Here is a 16,606-nt window from a genome sequence, read left to right on the forward strand (position 1 = left end):
CTGCAACCCAGTCAGGTTTTCAGGATTTCCCCAAAGAATATGCATCCCAACTGGATTGCAGCCCTTGAGGAGTGAGGTTGCTCATCTCTGGTCTAGAAGATAGTTGATTAAAACATTTGAAATTAATTTTTCAGGAGTAAAAATGACATGTGAAAAGAAAAAAAAAAAACAAGGCTGCCACTAAAGGTGGATCTGGTGAGGCAATGCTATCATTATGCACCAAACTGAGCTGGTGACAACAAAAAGAAAGTGCTAAATCAATCTATTGATAATCCAAAAGAAAAAAAAAATAGCTGACTGAAAATGCTGTAAAGTAACAAAAAGGCAAAGGAGAAGAAATTGGTTGAAGGCCTAAAATTGTGTCAGGAAATTTCTGGTACAATCTTCTTCAATAGACTAAACAACTAAAGAGTATTAAGTCCAGCAGCATAAGAGAACCCTCCATGCATGCTCACATGTTTTCTAGGAAAGCTCTAGAAAAGATTTATGATGCTATTCACATCCAATAGTATGCTTTATTATAGTGGCTTTTCATTAGAGAAAATTACATGTTCTTATTTTGCTACCAGCATCTTACATTTACAGTATAAAAATTAAATATAATATATGATCAAAGACATGAAAAAACGTGGGTCGTATATATTTATACATATCTATTTCTCTCTTTCTTTATTCACATATGTACATACACATATATACATGTACAGCAGAGGCCCCATTATGTGGCATGCATGAAGAATAGAAGGTTCTGGTATCTGAGAACCTTCTGTTTCCTGCTCCAGTGTGCAGATGATGAGGATGAGATAGATAGCACAGTGGAAAGCACTACTACTCTGCTTTGTAATCAAATCCCTTTCTTTCTGTCATTTCCTCTCACCTCCCTTTCTCTATCCCATCTAAGAAACAAAGGGGAGGGAATGAGATTGAAACAGACAAAGCAGAATTAAGCTTCACTGCTAGTTCAACCCTTCCCTTCTTGTCATTCCTCCTCATTAAAGGTGCTGCCTAGTAGAGTCACTTGTTACTTGGGCAGTCTGGATAGGCTATAACTATATATGTACATGTACAGTAGTAATATTACACATAATTAGAAAACACTAAGGGGTCCTTTTACTAAGCTGCACCGAAAAATGGCCTGTGCTGGTGTAGACATGTGTATTGGATGTGTGCAGGTCCATTTTTCAGCGCACCTGCAAAAAAGGCCTTTGTTTTTGGCCGAAAATGGATGTGCAGCTAAATAAAAATTAGCACGCATCCATTGTGGGCCTGAGACCTTACCACCACCCACTGACCTAGCGGTAAGATGTCACGCATTAACCGAGTGGTAATGGTCTATGCGCATACAATGCTGATTACTGCCCGGTAAGCGTCGCACACCGGAAAATTTCTGGTGCGCTTAGTAGTCGCACATAAAAAAATGAAATTACCACCTGGGCCACACGGTAGCTGGGTGGTAGTTCAAAACTGACATGCTTAGGACACACATAGATGCGGAGTGGAGGAGTAATCTAGTGGTTAGTGCAGTTCTGTGGACTTTGATCCTGGGGAATTGAGTTCAATTCCCACTGCAGCTCCTTGTGACTCTGGGCAAGTCACTTAACCCTCCATTGCCCCTGGTACAAAATAAGTACCTGAATATATGTAAACCGCTTTGAATGTAGTTGCAAAAACCTCAGAAAGGCAGTGTATCAAGTCCCATTTCCCTTCCCTTCCCTAATCAACTTAGTAAAATGGCCCCTAAGAAGCCATAAAGAGAAATTCCATCCAATACTCACTATTAAATTGTATTCATCACAAAAGAAACTGAGAAACAATATCTGTGAGGTTCATATTTTACTATTTAGTAAACAAAAAAATGGATACATTTGACCCCACTAATAAAAAGCAATGCATTTAAAAGCTCCTTTCACATTTATGAATCCACAATACATCAATTTTTAATATTTCTACTTCCTCAGCTCCATTAAAAATGGTAAGGGAAAGATTTTAGAGTAATTAATGATATAGTTAGCTGCTAAATATTAATAGGAATTGTAGACTTGCATAAAATATAACATATAAACCTTACCAATATAGACACACCAGTAATTAAAGTTGAATATGCAATTAAACTGATTTATAAGATGGGCAAAAAGTTACACTTTACTAGCTTCTATGCAAACTGTGGGTAATAGTTAAGATTTGCATTTTATGGATTATGAAGATGGGCAATATCTCTACCACAGTGTAGGATCATAACCACTTTGTAGACTTTTTAATTTAAATGTTACAAATTACTAAAAAAAAGGCATGCACTTATATATATTACAAAAGGTTGGTGAAAAATAGAATTCAAGCCTAGTAATATTCTTTAGTAGGATACAAAATCATGAATTTTGTAATAGGGTAGAATCTTATTACAGAACCAAATAAACCTAAAATGAGTGGTTTCTTAAAATTAGAACCCAATTGAAAATATCAACACACACTTCTAATTCCTCTGCCACCATTTTTTGTTTAGCCTTTCAGAAATACCCTTTTTCTGGAAAGTTTCTCTGTTTGTTTTGATTTTTTTTTTTAAATAAACTTGATGGAAACAAAACATATTGAACGCAGACTGCTACTAGAAGGCTTCCATGGTTCACATTAGTATAGTGATATCTAATAGCATTCTCATAAACACACTTACATGTGGGGCCGAGGAGAGCAGCCTGGACTGCTGTTCCCATTGCTGTCAATGTGATCCAGTGAACCATTAAGGTCTTCATGGACTGCTTGCAATAAACCACTGGATGTATTGTTTATCAATCCTGGGTTACTAAGCAAAGGTAAACTGCTTTCTGCCAGAGCGGCCTAGGGAAGCAAGCACAAATAAACAGAGGTATCATTCAAATCAATTTCATGAAAACATATTTATATACAATTCTTGGTTCATGGCTCTTTTATTGAATTGAATGCATAATGTAGTCCATGACTGCATGCATGTTTTACTGAAGAACAACAGCCAACTGTCTGCATGAAACTCTTATACTATGAAGTTATACAACCACAGTTTATTTATTTATTTGACTGACTAGAACTTAACTTCAGAATGCAAAACGACTTAGAATTCATCTCTTATATGTCAAAGATCTGTACTGTGAATAGACATTAAAGATTTTATTATGGGTCTCTCATGTAACTATTTCAAATCATTTTAGAAGCTGAAATTTATATTAATGCATGTCCAAATATATGTTAAAAACTTCAATCAATCTCATGTTTGTAGCAGAATTGAGTGTTCCAGATTTTGCCACAGGGTGTCCTTCTTGCTACTCTGCATCAAAAGGAACAAGAATTAGAACCAGCACCTTTTACAGTACTAGGTAATGCAACTCTTGTGGTTGACAAACCTCTAAGGAACTTATAAAATGACCAAACAGGTATACACGAGGTGCAATGCTTTCTCAGCACCATGCAAGAGCAAATAAAAAGGAAAATATACATATATGAAACAAAAATGAGTAATATTTAAGGGCTTATTTATTAAAATGCATTAGGTGCTTAATGTAGCTAATGTAGCTTGTTTGTTAATGGCCAGGGATGTGCATTCGTTTGAAATGACATTTCCTTTCTCATTTTGAGCCTAAAATGAAAGAAAAACACATTTCATTTTTCCCTTTGTCAATAGTGTGCACTGTTGGTCAAATAGTGAGCACTTCTGCTCAATAATGCACACTATTTATCAATAGGCACACTATTAAAAAAAACTACAGTGTGTGCACTACTGATGACGTTGCCCCCAAAATGGAAAAAAAAAGAAGCTAAAAATCAAAAGTGAATGAAATGAAAATCCCTAAAATAACACAGGAAACTAAACATAAACATTAGGCCTGCACACACCTACTAATTACCATATTACAAAGCTGTGGCCTTAGCACACCATTACGCAAGTCGTGCCCATATGCTAAGCCCATTTTTTCGAATTTTCTATTTTCTGAATTAATGGCCACATGCTAATGTTGCCACTAGTGTGCAGTCATTAGCAAATATGAGGGTGAGAGCTCTTACCACCTCTGATTTTGTAGTGGTAAGGGCTCATGCACTAATCTGTTAGCATGTAGCTATGTAGATACTCTAATTGATTAGCACAGAAACGTCCCCTCTTCGCTTCCAGACATGCCCTCTCCCAGAAAAAATTGAAAAAATATTTTTTTAGTGTGTGGCTTGCCTATGCACATTCGGAACTTACCACAGAGCACCTCAGCATATCCCTCGATAAGCCCTCTTAAAATGCGGAAAGCACGCGCTAGTGCTTACCGTTACTTAGTAAAAGGAGCCCTAAATAACTAACATGAAAAACGCCATTTTAAGGTATGAAAAGGGCAGGGAATGCACTTTACAGTTAACATGGAGGTTTTTACTGCATGTTAACACAGCAGATAACAGAGAGCAATTAATGCCACCTGAAGTGTATCAAATTGCATTGTGCATTATCTGCTTCTCTGCATTAATTGCACTGTGGACCCCTAAAATGGTAGCAATACCTTCAATAGTTAATGCAGAGATTTTGCAGTTACTGTTCATGAATTTTACAATTACCATGCCATAACTGCAATATTGACTACTGCAACTCTTTACTTAAAGTCCTTCAGTATCTCCAAAAACGTTTTTAGAGCACAGCAGTTAAACTTATTCTAGCAACATAAAAGTGAGATCATATTCCACCATAATTAAAAAAATGAGTACAGTCTCTCAAGGAATTACATTTAAAATGTTAATACTTGTATATGACATATCAATCATTCTGGGATGTCACTTTTTTTGTCTTTATTCTTCTCCAGAGAATTGAGATCTGCCCACTAGAGAATTGAGATCTGGCACTATCATTTAGGTATATATGTCTAGACAAGATTTATTATTCTATCTTTAATGTAGTAGGTCCCTCCCTTTATAATAATCTGTCCATTTTCCTAACATCTGATTCATTTTAACAGGAATTCAAAAAAGGTCTTAAAACATTTTTATTTTGGATGTATTTGGGAACTGATTGAATCGATAGCTTTAAGTCTTTCAGAGAGACCAATAAACTGAAACAGGATGGTAGGGTTATAGTAAGACCCAACATGACTTAAGATACACAGGGCCAGATGCACTAAACTTAACAAGCCATTAACGAGCCATTAATGAGCAAGTAGTAAACCATGGCATGCACAAAAGGCTTCTCCGAGCCATTTTCTGATCACGGTAGCAGCTAACAAAAACGGAATGCAGATGAGCAAATTAGTACCCCAATGTGTATAAATCGTATTGTAATGAGATGCACTACCGTTTTCTGATTGCTTAATCGTGGAAAATCTAACGGGAGGTCTGTACCTCTTGTTGGGGCTATGCGGGATTTATTCGCCTTTAAAAACTTCTATAAATTTAACAAAAAAAAAATTGGGAAAAAAAATGTCCATGTGCTCGTCAGGGATGTCCTTTATGGACGTACTTCACTCAAAACAACCAGCCGGAAACCTTTGCCTAGTCACGTCCAAGTGCTCATCAGGGCCCTCCTTCTAAAGTGCCTAACATGGACGTCCTTCATTAAAAAAAAGGACATCTCTGATGAGCACTTGGACGTTTTTCCCCCAGATGTTTTGTGATGGGTGCGAGGACGTCCAAATCAAAAAACTATTTGGACATCTCTTTCGATTATGCCCCACCTCCAGGTCTCTCTCAGCCAATCACAGCGCGTTTAGCTGACACCAGTGACAGCTAAACATGCTGTGTTTGGCTGAGAGAGACCTGGAGGAGGGGCATCGGACATGCTCTAACACCCCGGGGCAAGGCGGCCGGAGCAGAAGCTGCCGATAGCTGCCAGGTATGAGTTTGATGACACAGTGTGGAGGGGCTTGAGAGAGAGGTTCCGAACTGTGGACAAGGAGGAAAGTAGAAGACTGAAGATCGGTTCCCTGATCCCCCCGGCTTGCAGATGCAGTTTGCCGCCTGCGGGATGCCTTACAGGGAGAGAAGGTGTGCCTCGGCAGAGACGTCCTTTGTTTGTTTGCTTTTTTAGTAAAGGACGTCCTTGGCATGCGCAGAGCTCTGCGCATGCTCACTGGCTTCCGAGGGAAAAGAGAATGCAATTGAGCTACAACGAGCAGCTCATTTGCATTCCGTTTCCTTGATGCATGCTCGTTCCCTACCGATTCGCTATGGAATCGATAAAGGAAGGGCTCTTCCGAGGACCTTAGTGCATCTGGCCCACAGTGGCTCCTTTCTCCTCCATACTAGAAGTGTTGTGGTAGTCAAGTTAAACCACTTTTAAGGGTAATAAATAGAAATAAAACAAAACATAGAAAAGAAAATAAGATAATACCGTTTTTATTAGACTAACAATACATTTTTGATTAGCTTTTGAAGATCAGAAATGAGCAAATGTAATAATATATAAGTGAAACACAAAAGCATTCCAGTGACAGTCACACAGGAAGAGGGTAGGATGGGTTAGGTGAGAAACAGGGAGAGCTGGGTGAGTAAGAGACAGGGAGCAATGAATAGGTGACAAAGAGGGTGACAAAGCAGTATAATTTTAAGGTTTATAATGGGATAGAAACCCAGATCTTTGTTAAGTCCTGTCTGGTAGGTATCAAAATATTTCATCATTTTGACTTCAAAGGTCTTTTGTTCCTGGATTTTCTTAACGTTTCCTTTTAGTATTCTCACCATAAAATCATTGATGCAGTGTTCTGGTTTTGTAAAGTGCAGAACCACAGAGGTAACATCCTGGTTGGCACTGTGATGTTTAATATGATGTCTATGTAAATTGATTCTCATCTTTAGCATCTGGTTTGTCTCTCCAAAATAGCACCCTTCTTCACACACTGAATGATATACACCGCATGTGAAGACGAGCATGTGAAGGATCCCTTATCCTGAATGTTTTTCCCATGTGAGTGACTGTGGGATCCCGTGAAATGTGTTGGCACAGTTTGCAGCTTGGCATATTGCAGGGACACGTGCCATTCTCTTCTTTTTGAGCTTGTATTGGGAGCTTGCTTTTCACTAATTTGTGTTTCAAATTAGGTGGCTGTCCTCTATACTAGATATGCAGTTATATTTCTTTTCCTATTTTGTTTATGATGTTAATATTCTATAATTGTCATGAAGGTACTTCCAAATGGCAGCATATCAAATCTTGGATAAACAGTAAACTTTAGAGGTCTTAGTGTGTTACCTGCAAACTTGCATTAAGAGCTGCTCCATAACCTAGACTTGTAGGTATATTTTTGACCAATGTTGGACTCCTGAAAAAGGAATACATCTGTATTACTTTAAATCTTATATATATGGAATACTTGACTTACACTATGATTAGGTTTTATTGAGAGTTTTAGAATCAAAATTTGGAGCAAGCAGAGATAAAACAATTGTCCCATACCACAAAACAAAGTGGAAAATGTTTAGTATAAATTGATACATTTTTATTCAAGAGAAAAGCATTGGTTAAACACCAGAGGTGTAATAGTCTAGAATTTTACAGAGACCCTGTTTGCATTAACTTTCCAGCCAATATTTAGAATGATTTAAGCTGGTAGGAGAGGCTCCGACCTGCTTAAAACACATTGAGCCACTGAAACGCCAATATTTAGTGGCACTAAACCAACCAGTGCTGATGAATATCATCACTTACGGCCATGTTAGAAGTGAATAGGTCAAGGGTGATACAAAGGGAGGCACTGGAGAGGAGCTGGGGATTATGTGGTTGCTGGCAGTATTCAGTGTTAGGCCCCATATAGCTGAGCAAGTGAATTTAGGACAGTTAAAAAGCTGTCCTAAATTCACTCACTTAGGCTGGGCTTGGGCACAGAATATCAGCTGGAACTTGCATAACCTTTTTTAAGATGTACCCCCCCTACTTTGACCTTTTGAGCCCCTACAAAAGCAGTCACAAGGGGCAGCAGTGAATAGGCTTTGTTCCTGTCCCCATTGTCCTTCATGATCACCAAGGCTACAGGATAGGCCTGGGGGGACCTACCTAGTCCGCGGCGGTTTTGGAGGTTGGGAGGGGACGTTCAGGGGAAGGTTTGAGGGGTTAAGAATGCTGGTGGGCTGGGAAGAGGGAGAGAGGATGTGGCTGCTTAGGTAGGGCTTGAGGGAGGAATTTTTAAAAAAAGGTTATGCAGTTCCCAGCTAATATTCAGCTGAGGCCCGTGTAACTACCTTAAGTGGGCCTTGGCTGAATAGCTTCTGGTGGCCAGCAAAGCACCATTTAGCCTCAGATATTCAGTGCTGGGGACCACAAATGGCCTGACACTGAATATCCAGGGCTAATTTAGTCGGCCACAGTGAGCATTTTTTAAAAATGCTGATTGCCCCAGCTGAATATCTACCCCCTTGATTTTGTTACTGCTCTCCTTTTCTCATATTTATGACCATTGTAACCTACAACATTCAATTTAAATATTTATGGAATATGGAGGACAGTTCTCAACAGGCATTTATTCGGATAAATAGGCTGCTTGGAAATTGCCTCAAGTAAAAGTGTATGCAGGGATCAACTATGTTCTTACCCATGGGAAAATGCTGGTGGGCTCAGGGGCAGGTGCTAATGTCTATGGACTTTTTCTGGACAATTTTCAAAAGTAAAGTCTTTCCCTTTGAGAATTAGTACAAAGTACACAAGAGAAAGTACCTATAAATTTTTCTCCTGTCTACAGAGTTCAGAAAATTACCTCCAAAAGTTTATTTAACAATGCTAGAAATAAATTCACAAAAATTAGGCTATGCTATAGATACATTACAGTTTTGCATATATTAAAAGTAAGCTTGTTAACTATTTCCAAAATATGAGCTGTTCAACTATAAGAATGCTGAACATTATACACTAGCTTTCAGAATTATATAGCTGCCAACTTACCCTGTTCTAATAGGGATATTTTAGGACAGTCCTAGATTTCAACTTACATCCCCCCAGCGCAGTGAGGTATTTGCAATCCCTGATTCTACCCATTAAAATTATTGCTGCAGGTCCCATAATTCACTGGGATAGGATTGTCTGAATTCAGGACTAGCTTAAAATGTTTTCACTGAACTGGCTAAGTTGGCAGCTATGGAGTTACTTCTATTTGAGTGCACATTATAGGTTTGAATTTATAACAGGATGCTTAAGTGAGAAGTCCAAAAAGGCACCTAGGGTCCTTTTACTAAGGTGCGCTGAAAAATGGCCTGCGCTGTTGTAGGCGCGTGTATTGGACGCACTCAGGTCCATTTTTCAGCGTGCCTGCAAAAAAGGCCTTTTTGGGGGGCCAAAAATGGATGTGTGTCAAAATAAAAATTGGCACGCATCCATTTTGGGCCTGAGACCTTACCACCACCCATTCACTTAGTGATAAGGTCTCACGTGTAAACCGGGCAGTAATCATCAGCGTGCATACATTGCTGATTACCGCCCAGTTAGCGCCATGCGGCAGGTAATAAATATTATTTTCTAACGTGCATAAAAATGAAAATGATTACCGCCCAGGGCTCATGATAGCTGAGCGGTAGTTTCAAACTGATGAGCGTTGAGACGCGTATTGGCGCCTACTCGCCTTAGTAAATGGGCCCCCTAGTTTATAAAAGCAACATAAAGGCCTTTATAACAAACTCCCAGAACCATCCTGTGGAAGCATGTGCTAGCGGCCAGGCATGGCGCCCTCAGAAATGAAATACTTTTCAAAAATATGGCCACACAGACGTCCCTGCAGAACGGAAGAGTAGGCTAGTGGTTAGTGCAGTCGACTGTAAACCAAGGGGCACAGGTTCAAACCCCATTATAACTCAGTTTTTGTTTTGTAAATGTAATCCCTCCAGGACCTGAAAAGTACCTACTGTATCTGAATGTACACCACTTCAATAGTCTTTGTACACCATTTCAATAGCCTTTGTACACCACTTCAGTAGCCTTCAGGGTTGAGGGTGTCTGCTATATTTAGATACCATAGGTACCTTTCTGTTTCTGGAAGGCTCAAAATTATATATATTTAAAAAAAAAAGTTGAAGTGGGATTTGAACCTGGGTCCCTTGGCTCATACTCCCCTGCACTAACCACTAGGCTCCTCTGAACTGCTTACTGCTTTGTTCAGAATAGCCATAACACTTGCAGCTGACATACAGCCTGGTTTTCCTTTCCACTTTTACTTTCAGGAGAGAGGGAAGGAACAGAAACCACTGGGAGATTAAGGAGGGGTCATGCCTTAATCTCTCCAGTGGTTTGTTGCTCAATTAGAGCAACATTTTGTAACTTGCACATAACTAAAGCTGATCTAGATAAAAACATCCTTCTTTTTAGAAATGGGCGTTTTTTCCCCATTTGAAAATCCCTGCTGGGCCTTCACTAATCCTGCCCAAAACACGCCCTCTTGCTATCTGGATGAACTGTGAAACATTCAAATTCTGACTTTTCAAAATCAGGATTTGGACGTTTTTAGCAGATGGACATTTTTTTAAGGCATTTTAAGACATCCATCTGTTTTGAAAATGAGCACCTTAGCCTTATGTTTGGTGTTCATTGTCAATGTCCTATAGCATATATGAATGGTCTAATTTAATACACATTTAGAACAAACAACCATTACAAAGTTGTAAATGATGTCTACAAACATACCCCGTTATCTTTTGTGACCTTCGCTTCTGATACTCTGCCTCATCCACTGTCCATACTGCCCCTTTAACATTTTCTACTCGAACAAAACACTTGTGTAGGCTAAGGTTATGACGTACTGCGTTCTAAATCAAACACAAAGAGAAAGAACTGTGTGAATTTAAATAGAGTATATTTTGCTGATTTTGTCTTCATTTATAGCAAAACATCAATTGTGAATATTCATTTACAGGTATATATACATTTCATACCCAACCTTAAAAATCAGTGGAATCTGAGTTTGAACTTTGTCGTAATAGACTCATTTTAGATATTTTAATAATAACTATGTCAAAACCTTCTTTTCATTGAACTGGCTTAAATTGCAATATCTGTACAAATTACAGTATCTTTCAAAATGCCAGAACAAGTAGGTCAGCTCTGTTGTGTCCCTGATCAAGCACTTGGGAATGGCTGAAATATTCAGAAGAGCCAGTCCTTCCTGAGGTATTAAAATGCTAGAAAGGCTACAGTGACAAGTGTTAATTTTGCACAAAGCTTTATGCAAATAAGCTCAAAGGCATTCTTTTCATCCCTGTAATAATGAAATGACAGTTTGTTTATTCTGTATTATTAAATGACAAATGTAAGCTATGTTGTAATGTTCTGCCTACCAAATAATTCCTACTTAGGGCATTTTAAAAATATTTTTCCCCAGAAAGTTTCTAAAATATCATTAATTGAATTAAACATCTTTACAAGAACCTAATGCTATATGCTCTGATTTCTACACTGGTTGTTCAGAAAATATGATGGGAGTTCTATTCTGGAATAATTTCCAAAATTTACACTTTTATGTCACTCTAAGGAGATCTTTCACTAAAGTGTATTAAGTACTTGTCCAAATTCTATATATGGCACCTAGAGTTACGTGTGTTAAATTGGGTACGTGCCCAATTAAATGCGTGTAACCTAGTTGAATAAAGAGCCAATCAGCATTCATAACTGATAACCAATTATCAACACTAATTGGCCCTAATTAGGATTTACACGCATATCATATTCTATAATGATCTGTACACGTGTAACTATTTGGGGGTTTGGCTAGGGGCGTTCCTAAATTTTATTCGCGCACATATAGAATTGTGCCTAACTGTAGGTGCCTATGACTAGGCCTGCTCATAGCATACCCCTTCTGGAATCCTGCTAAGTAAGTTACATTTTCAGTGACAAATTTTAGGCGCTACTTATAGAATTTGGCCCTTAATGCACAAATTAGTGTGTGTTAACCGCTACCGCTTAGCATGCTAGTTTAGCACTTAGCATGCCCTAATTCACATGGTAAGTGATTTTTGTGTTAAGGGGTGGGAACTAAGCTGAGTGGATAATGGACATGGATAGCATACCGAACTTGGCACGGAAAATATACTGCACAATGACTATGCTGTTAGCGTGGGATCAATGGGAGGTGTCTGCACTATAAGCAGTGTTAACATGGAGTAATTCAGATTTCAACAATTACAGGGGATGTGCTCAGCATGCCCCAACAATTAGCGTACAGCCTTTGCAGTTAAGGCATGTTAGTTTTTGCTGTTAAAGCACATTAAGTGCAAAAACTTTGCGCACTTAGAGCCACTAAGTCATTTTTATCATTTACATTACAACATTATAAAGAAAGACCACCATTTTTGGGGGCCATTTCCCATAACTCAAATGAATCAGCATGTTGTTAATGAGTATATTAAATAGTGTCCTAATTTTATTTTGCATATATAAAATGAAGTAATTTTAATGAAAAAAAATTGTTTTTTCTTGCACAAAGAAAAGCTGTTGGATTGCTTTAAAAGAAAAAAAAATCTTTAAAAAGAAAGAAAGAAAAGCATAAGCAGATATAGCATCTGACCTGAAATCCAAGGATTTGATTGATCTTAATGCCCATGGCTCTGAATATGATAATTTTAATATTAATGAGCAAATGAGCGATTTTATTATGCATGCGATATAGTTAGAACTAATAAGCTGTTCAGAATGAGTTTTGCTGGATCCCCGAGCTGTGGAGATGAGACCAAGCTAAGATATTAAATCACCTTTCATTTCTTTTAAATTTCTCCCAGTAAATCAAATGACAGATCATCCACTACATTCTCTAATGAGTAACGAAAGAAAATGTAAATTTTAAACATAAATACTACCTATCGAAAGAGCTCTAAAACATATTTTCTACAGATTACCACTGACATTTTCTTCATATAAAATACAGATCAAGCAATTGTGCATAAATTACATCCTTTACCATACCACATAGCAACTAATAACATCTAAACATTTTGTAAATTAAAAGCATTCTGAGCCTTTCACACCCGTATATCTATAATCGCTTGCCAGATTAATTTGCATTTTAAATCCAAATTAATTCACTTTCACATATCTTGCAGTTTAAAATTCGAAGTATGCTGATGAGTGCTTTGCTGCCTCTATTCTTCTCAGCTACAAACATTTCCCCCTTTTGTACCAAATGGCTTGTGGCTAATTGATGTTTCTGACTGCTTTATGAAGTGAAAATAGAACAGTTCACTTAGTCTGTGCTGAGTGCCCTTATCTTTCCAGACGTTGCTCTCTTCCAAAAATAGATGCACAGAACTAACATTTTGCAGTTCCTTGTAGAATCTAGACAATGAAGTTGTTTGGACAGGGATACAGATGAACCCTTTTGTCTAAGTAAATAAACTGCATTTATGTTCTGACAGGATAATATTCACTTTACTTTCTTTTAGTTCCAGCTGAGTAGCCACGGCCCTCACTCCTCTGGCAGCTTCAGTCTGTATGATGAGGTATGATGTGTACAAAAGGCACAGACCAAGACAAAACCTACAGCCTCCATTTGTTGCACAAGGCAAACAGACATTTTTCAAACTAATTAGCCAATAATATGCAAGAGAAAAAGTAATATAGTGCGACTAACAAAGGTGTTGATGATTGAGTGCTCACACTGTAATTAGTGTGTCAGGCCCTCATTTCTCTGCCAAGCCTCAGCTATTAATTGCACCAAATTAGAAAACGATATCAGAGGCAAAATTATTCTTTCACTTGTCATTTTGAGAGAGGGAATTCATTCCATTCAAGAGGCAGGTTAAAAAGAGGGGAAGCAGATACTAATCTGCTTATGTCATGTAAATAAATGTTCCTTGTGCTATCTGTAGGTGCTGTGCTAGGCATCTTAAAATGGCTGGGAATGAAGTTACCTTCCAAGTTGCTGCATTTCGCCTGAAATACGCAAACGTCCGTGTAAACCAGCTATAAATTTCGTTAAGTGTTAACTGTCTGTCAGATGATTCCATGATAGCCTGAAATCAGACAAGACACACAGTGACATAAGATAATGATTCAGATGATACTCTCTCAATCTAGTTATACCTTAAGAATTAATGAATTTCTAGTTACTTACCTGCCTTATGAGAGTTGCATAAGTAAACGGAGGCCTGACATCTGCATTTTTATAAAATTCATAATTTGGGGCAATTTCTAGAAAAGGAAAAACAATACAGTGACTATAGGAACCTGTAAGCTGCATATAGAACCAATCAACATTAAAATTCTGTTTGTGAACAATAGCTGTAGAGAAGCAATGACTAGTGAAAGGACAAGACATGACAAAAAGAATTCAATTACACAGAACAGACCATTTCTGCAGTCCTTGACATAACATGCAAGTAAAGCATCCCTTGTCAGTTGTTTAAAGCCTATCAAAAAAGCAAACCCAGCCACTTTGTAGATATTCAACTGAAGATAATACCATACAGCACACTATAATAAAAAAACAATATAAGAACTGCAGTCCCTCTTTATACTAAAAGGGTTGGGTGACAATTAATTTTGCTAGAAGTGTTTCATATATTTGAATTAACTAACAGTAAATCCTGTATCAAATTTATGTTAGGAAGGGGACAGGATTTCATTTTGTTACAAATAGGCACCACTCTAAATAAGTTATTAACAATATAAAAATTAGTAGTAGTAAAGATATTTTAATAACAACTCAGAGAAATGTTTAAAAATGCATTGCTTCCCCTACTGTTCAAATACATATCCATAAAATATTTATTTTTTAATATATAAGCATGCTTGTATAGGTCATTTTGATGTATTTTTCAATGATGTATTACACTTTACTCTTACAAATATAAGTACAAGTGTCCTACCTGATGACATGGGAATGTTGTATTTGTCAGAATGTCGTCTTCGAATGGCTCCCACATTAGGTACACTGGCTGGGGTGATTACTGAGGGTCCTTGGGTAATTGGGGTTACTGGAGCTGTTGGTGTGGTGGGGGTTTGAGGTAAACTCTGTGGTGATGTCTCCAACATATTCTTAGACATGGTAACACTAGACACCAGATTTAGCTAGAAAGGCCCAAAAGAAGGCAAAGACAAAAAGGTAAAGACAAGAGAAAAAAGACTTTAAAAGGTTTGATAAATGAGAGTGGATTCACTTCTGCAGCTGTGTTGCCACTAATAAGCTGCAAAAGGAAGCAGCCAGTCTCAACTAATTACAGGATGAAATTGTATCATAAGAACTCTAATTAGTAGATGCTGTTAGAGGTTATCTAATAATCTTCTGCAACATTACTTAAGACTAACTCCTTGGAGTCTACTAGACTTCACAGAAACTGATTCCCTGCAATAAAAGAAAGTAGGTGATTATTGACCGGCTGTTGCGACACAGAATTAGACACTGCTGAAATAAAAGAATAATAATAAATATAATGAAAAAAGAAATACTTTGGGCAAACAAGACTTGAAATAAGTCGCTATTCTGATGATACCAGAGATATTTTTCACAGTCCCACATCTCAGCTGAGAGGCTCCAGCCAGCTGGAAAATTTTACATTGACCTTTAGTCTCCTTGCTAATTTGGTGGAATGGTAATGACATTACTACATATTCAAACAAAATTGTCTTAATTGCAAATTAGCAAGAGGAGGCTGAAATTTTTCAAATTAAATCTGATTGGAGATGGAGAGGGGAAATGGAATTTCCTTACTAACAATCATTTGTGGCATGTGTTAACAAATATAATGAAATGTCAAGTTTGCCAATTCCTCTGGAAGTATCATTTTCAATTTATGATTACAGTGTCACTTATTGCCGTTATACCCTGGAAAGTGGGTGTCAGTATAGAAAAAAAAAGCAGAAAAAGGTGAGAATATATGGAAGCTGTTAAACAGTGTGGCCTTCATTGTTACCCTCAATAAGCCCCCTTCCTCATTATCAAAAAACCTCATATCACCTTTGTCATATTTACCACACATCTTTTATTGTAAATAGCATCCAATTAGTCAAAAATTTATACGAGGGCAACACATATAACAATTGCTGTCATAAACTTAAATGATGCTCATAAGAAGTAATATGTCATTATTTTATATTAATTTATAGAATGAAGTACAAAAATATTGATTTTCTGTACTTTATAAATAGCAACTAAAAATGGGGTACAAAGAGGAAAGTTGACTTTATATGAGTTTGCATGACCTGCCTTTTCAAGTCCTAAATGAACTTCTTAAGTTGAGCCTTCTTTTTATTAATGGCAAGAAAATGATGTGTAGAGCATTGATTGATCTTTCTTCCTGGATTTGTTTTACACATTTAGTCAGTGGAGAGATTTGTTAGGGAAACAAAAATTAACATATCCCAGCTAGTTGTTCTTTCTTGGGCAGCAGCCAGAAGCAGCACATTAGCAAGCTAATAATAACGACTGGCACCCTGAAGGCATTCCCTTGTGAATCTGTTTCCAATAAACCTCAAACTGTTATTTTGCTTCTACTCTATACTATCAGACTGAAATGGGAATTCTTTGTCCAGTACTTTAAAAAGATGAGATAATGCTACATTTAAAAGCCACAAATATAAGCTTGCCCAATGAAGTCCAAGACAGAAAACTTTATCAATACTATCTTTTTTGCATATCTATCATCGGGCAAAAATAGCAATATTCTTTTTCAAATTTGTATATTTCTAAAGTAATCAATTTGTGTACCC

General features: G+C 37.5%; 1 protein-coding gene across 3 annotated transcripts in view; it reads right to left on the reverse strand.

The window, feature by feature from the left end:
• The window catches only part of FOXP2 (forkhead box P2), a 997,693-nt gene that overhangs the window by 61,794 nt on the left and 919,293 nt on the right, over positions 1 to 16,606 (reverse strand). For all 3 annotated transcript variants that reach the window (XM_030215772.1, XM_030215771.1, XM_030215773.1), the window contains exons 13-18: positions 14,767 to 14,968; positions 14,013 to 14,089; positions 13,810 to 13,911; positions 10,592 to 10,713; positions 7,181 to 7,250; positions 2,669 to 2,832 (exon numbers count right to left, since the gene is read on the reverse strand). In XM_030215772.1, the coding sequence (XP_030071632.1) occupies positions 2,669 to 2,832; positions 7,181 to 7,250; positions 10,592 to 10,713; positions 13,810 to 13,911; positions 14,013 to 14,089; positions 14,767 to 14,968 (737 nt within the window). The remainder of the gene's footprint in view (positions 1 to 2,668; positions 2,833 to 7,180; positions 7,251 to 10,591; positions 10,714 to 13,809; positions 13,912 to 14,012; positions 14,090 to 14,766; positions 14,969 to 16,606) is intronic.

The sequence above is a fragment of the Microcaecilia unicolor genome, chromosome 10 (genome assembly GCF_901765095.1).
Source record: "Microcaecilia unicolor chromosome 10, aMicUni1.1, whole genome shotgun sequence".
Taxonomy (NCBI): domain Eukaryota; kingdom Metazoa; phylum Chordata; class Amphibia; order Gymnophiona; family Siphonopidae; genus Microcaecilia; species Microcaecilia unicolor.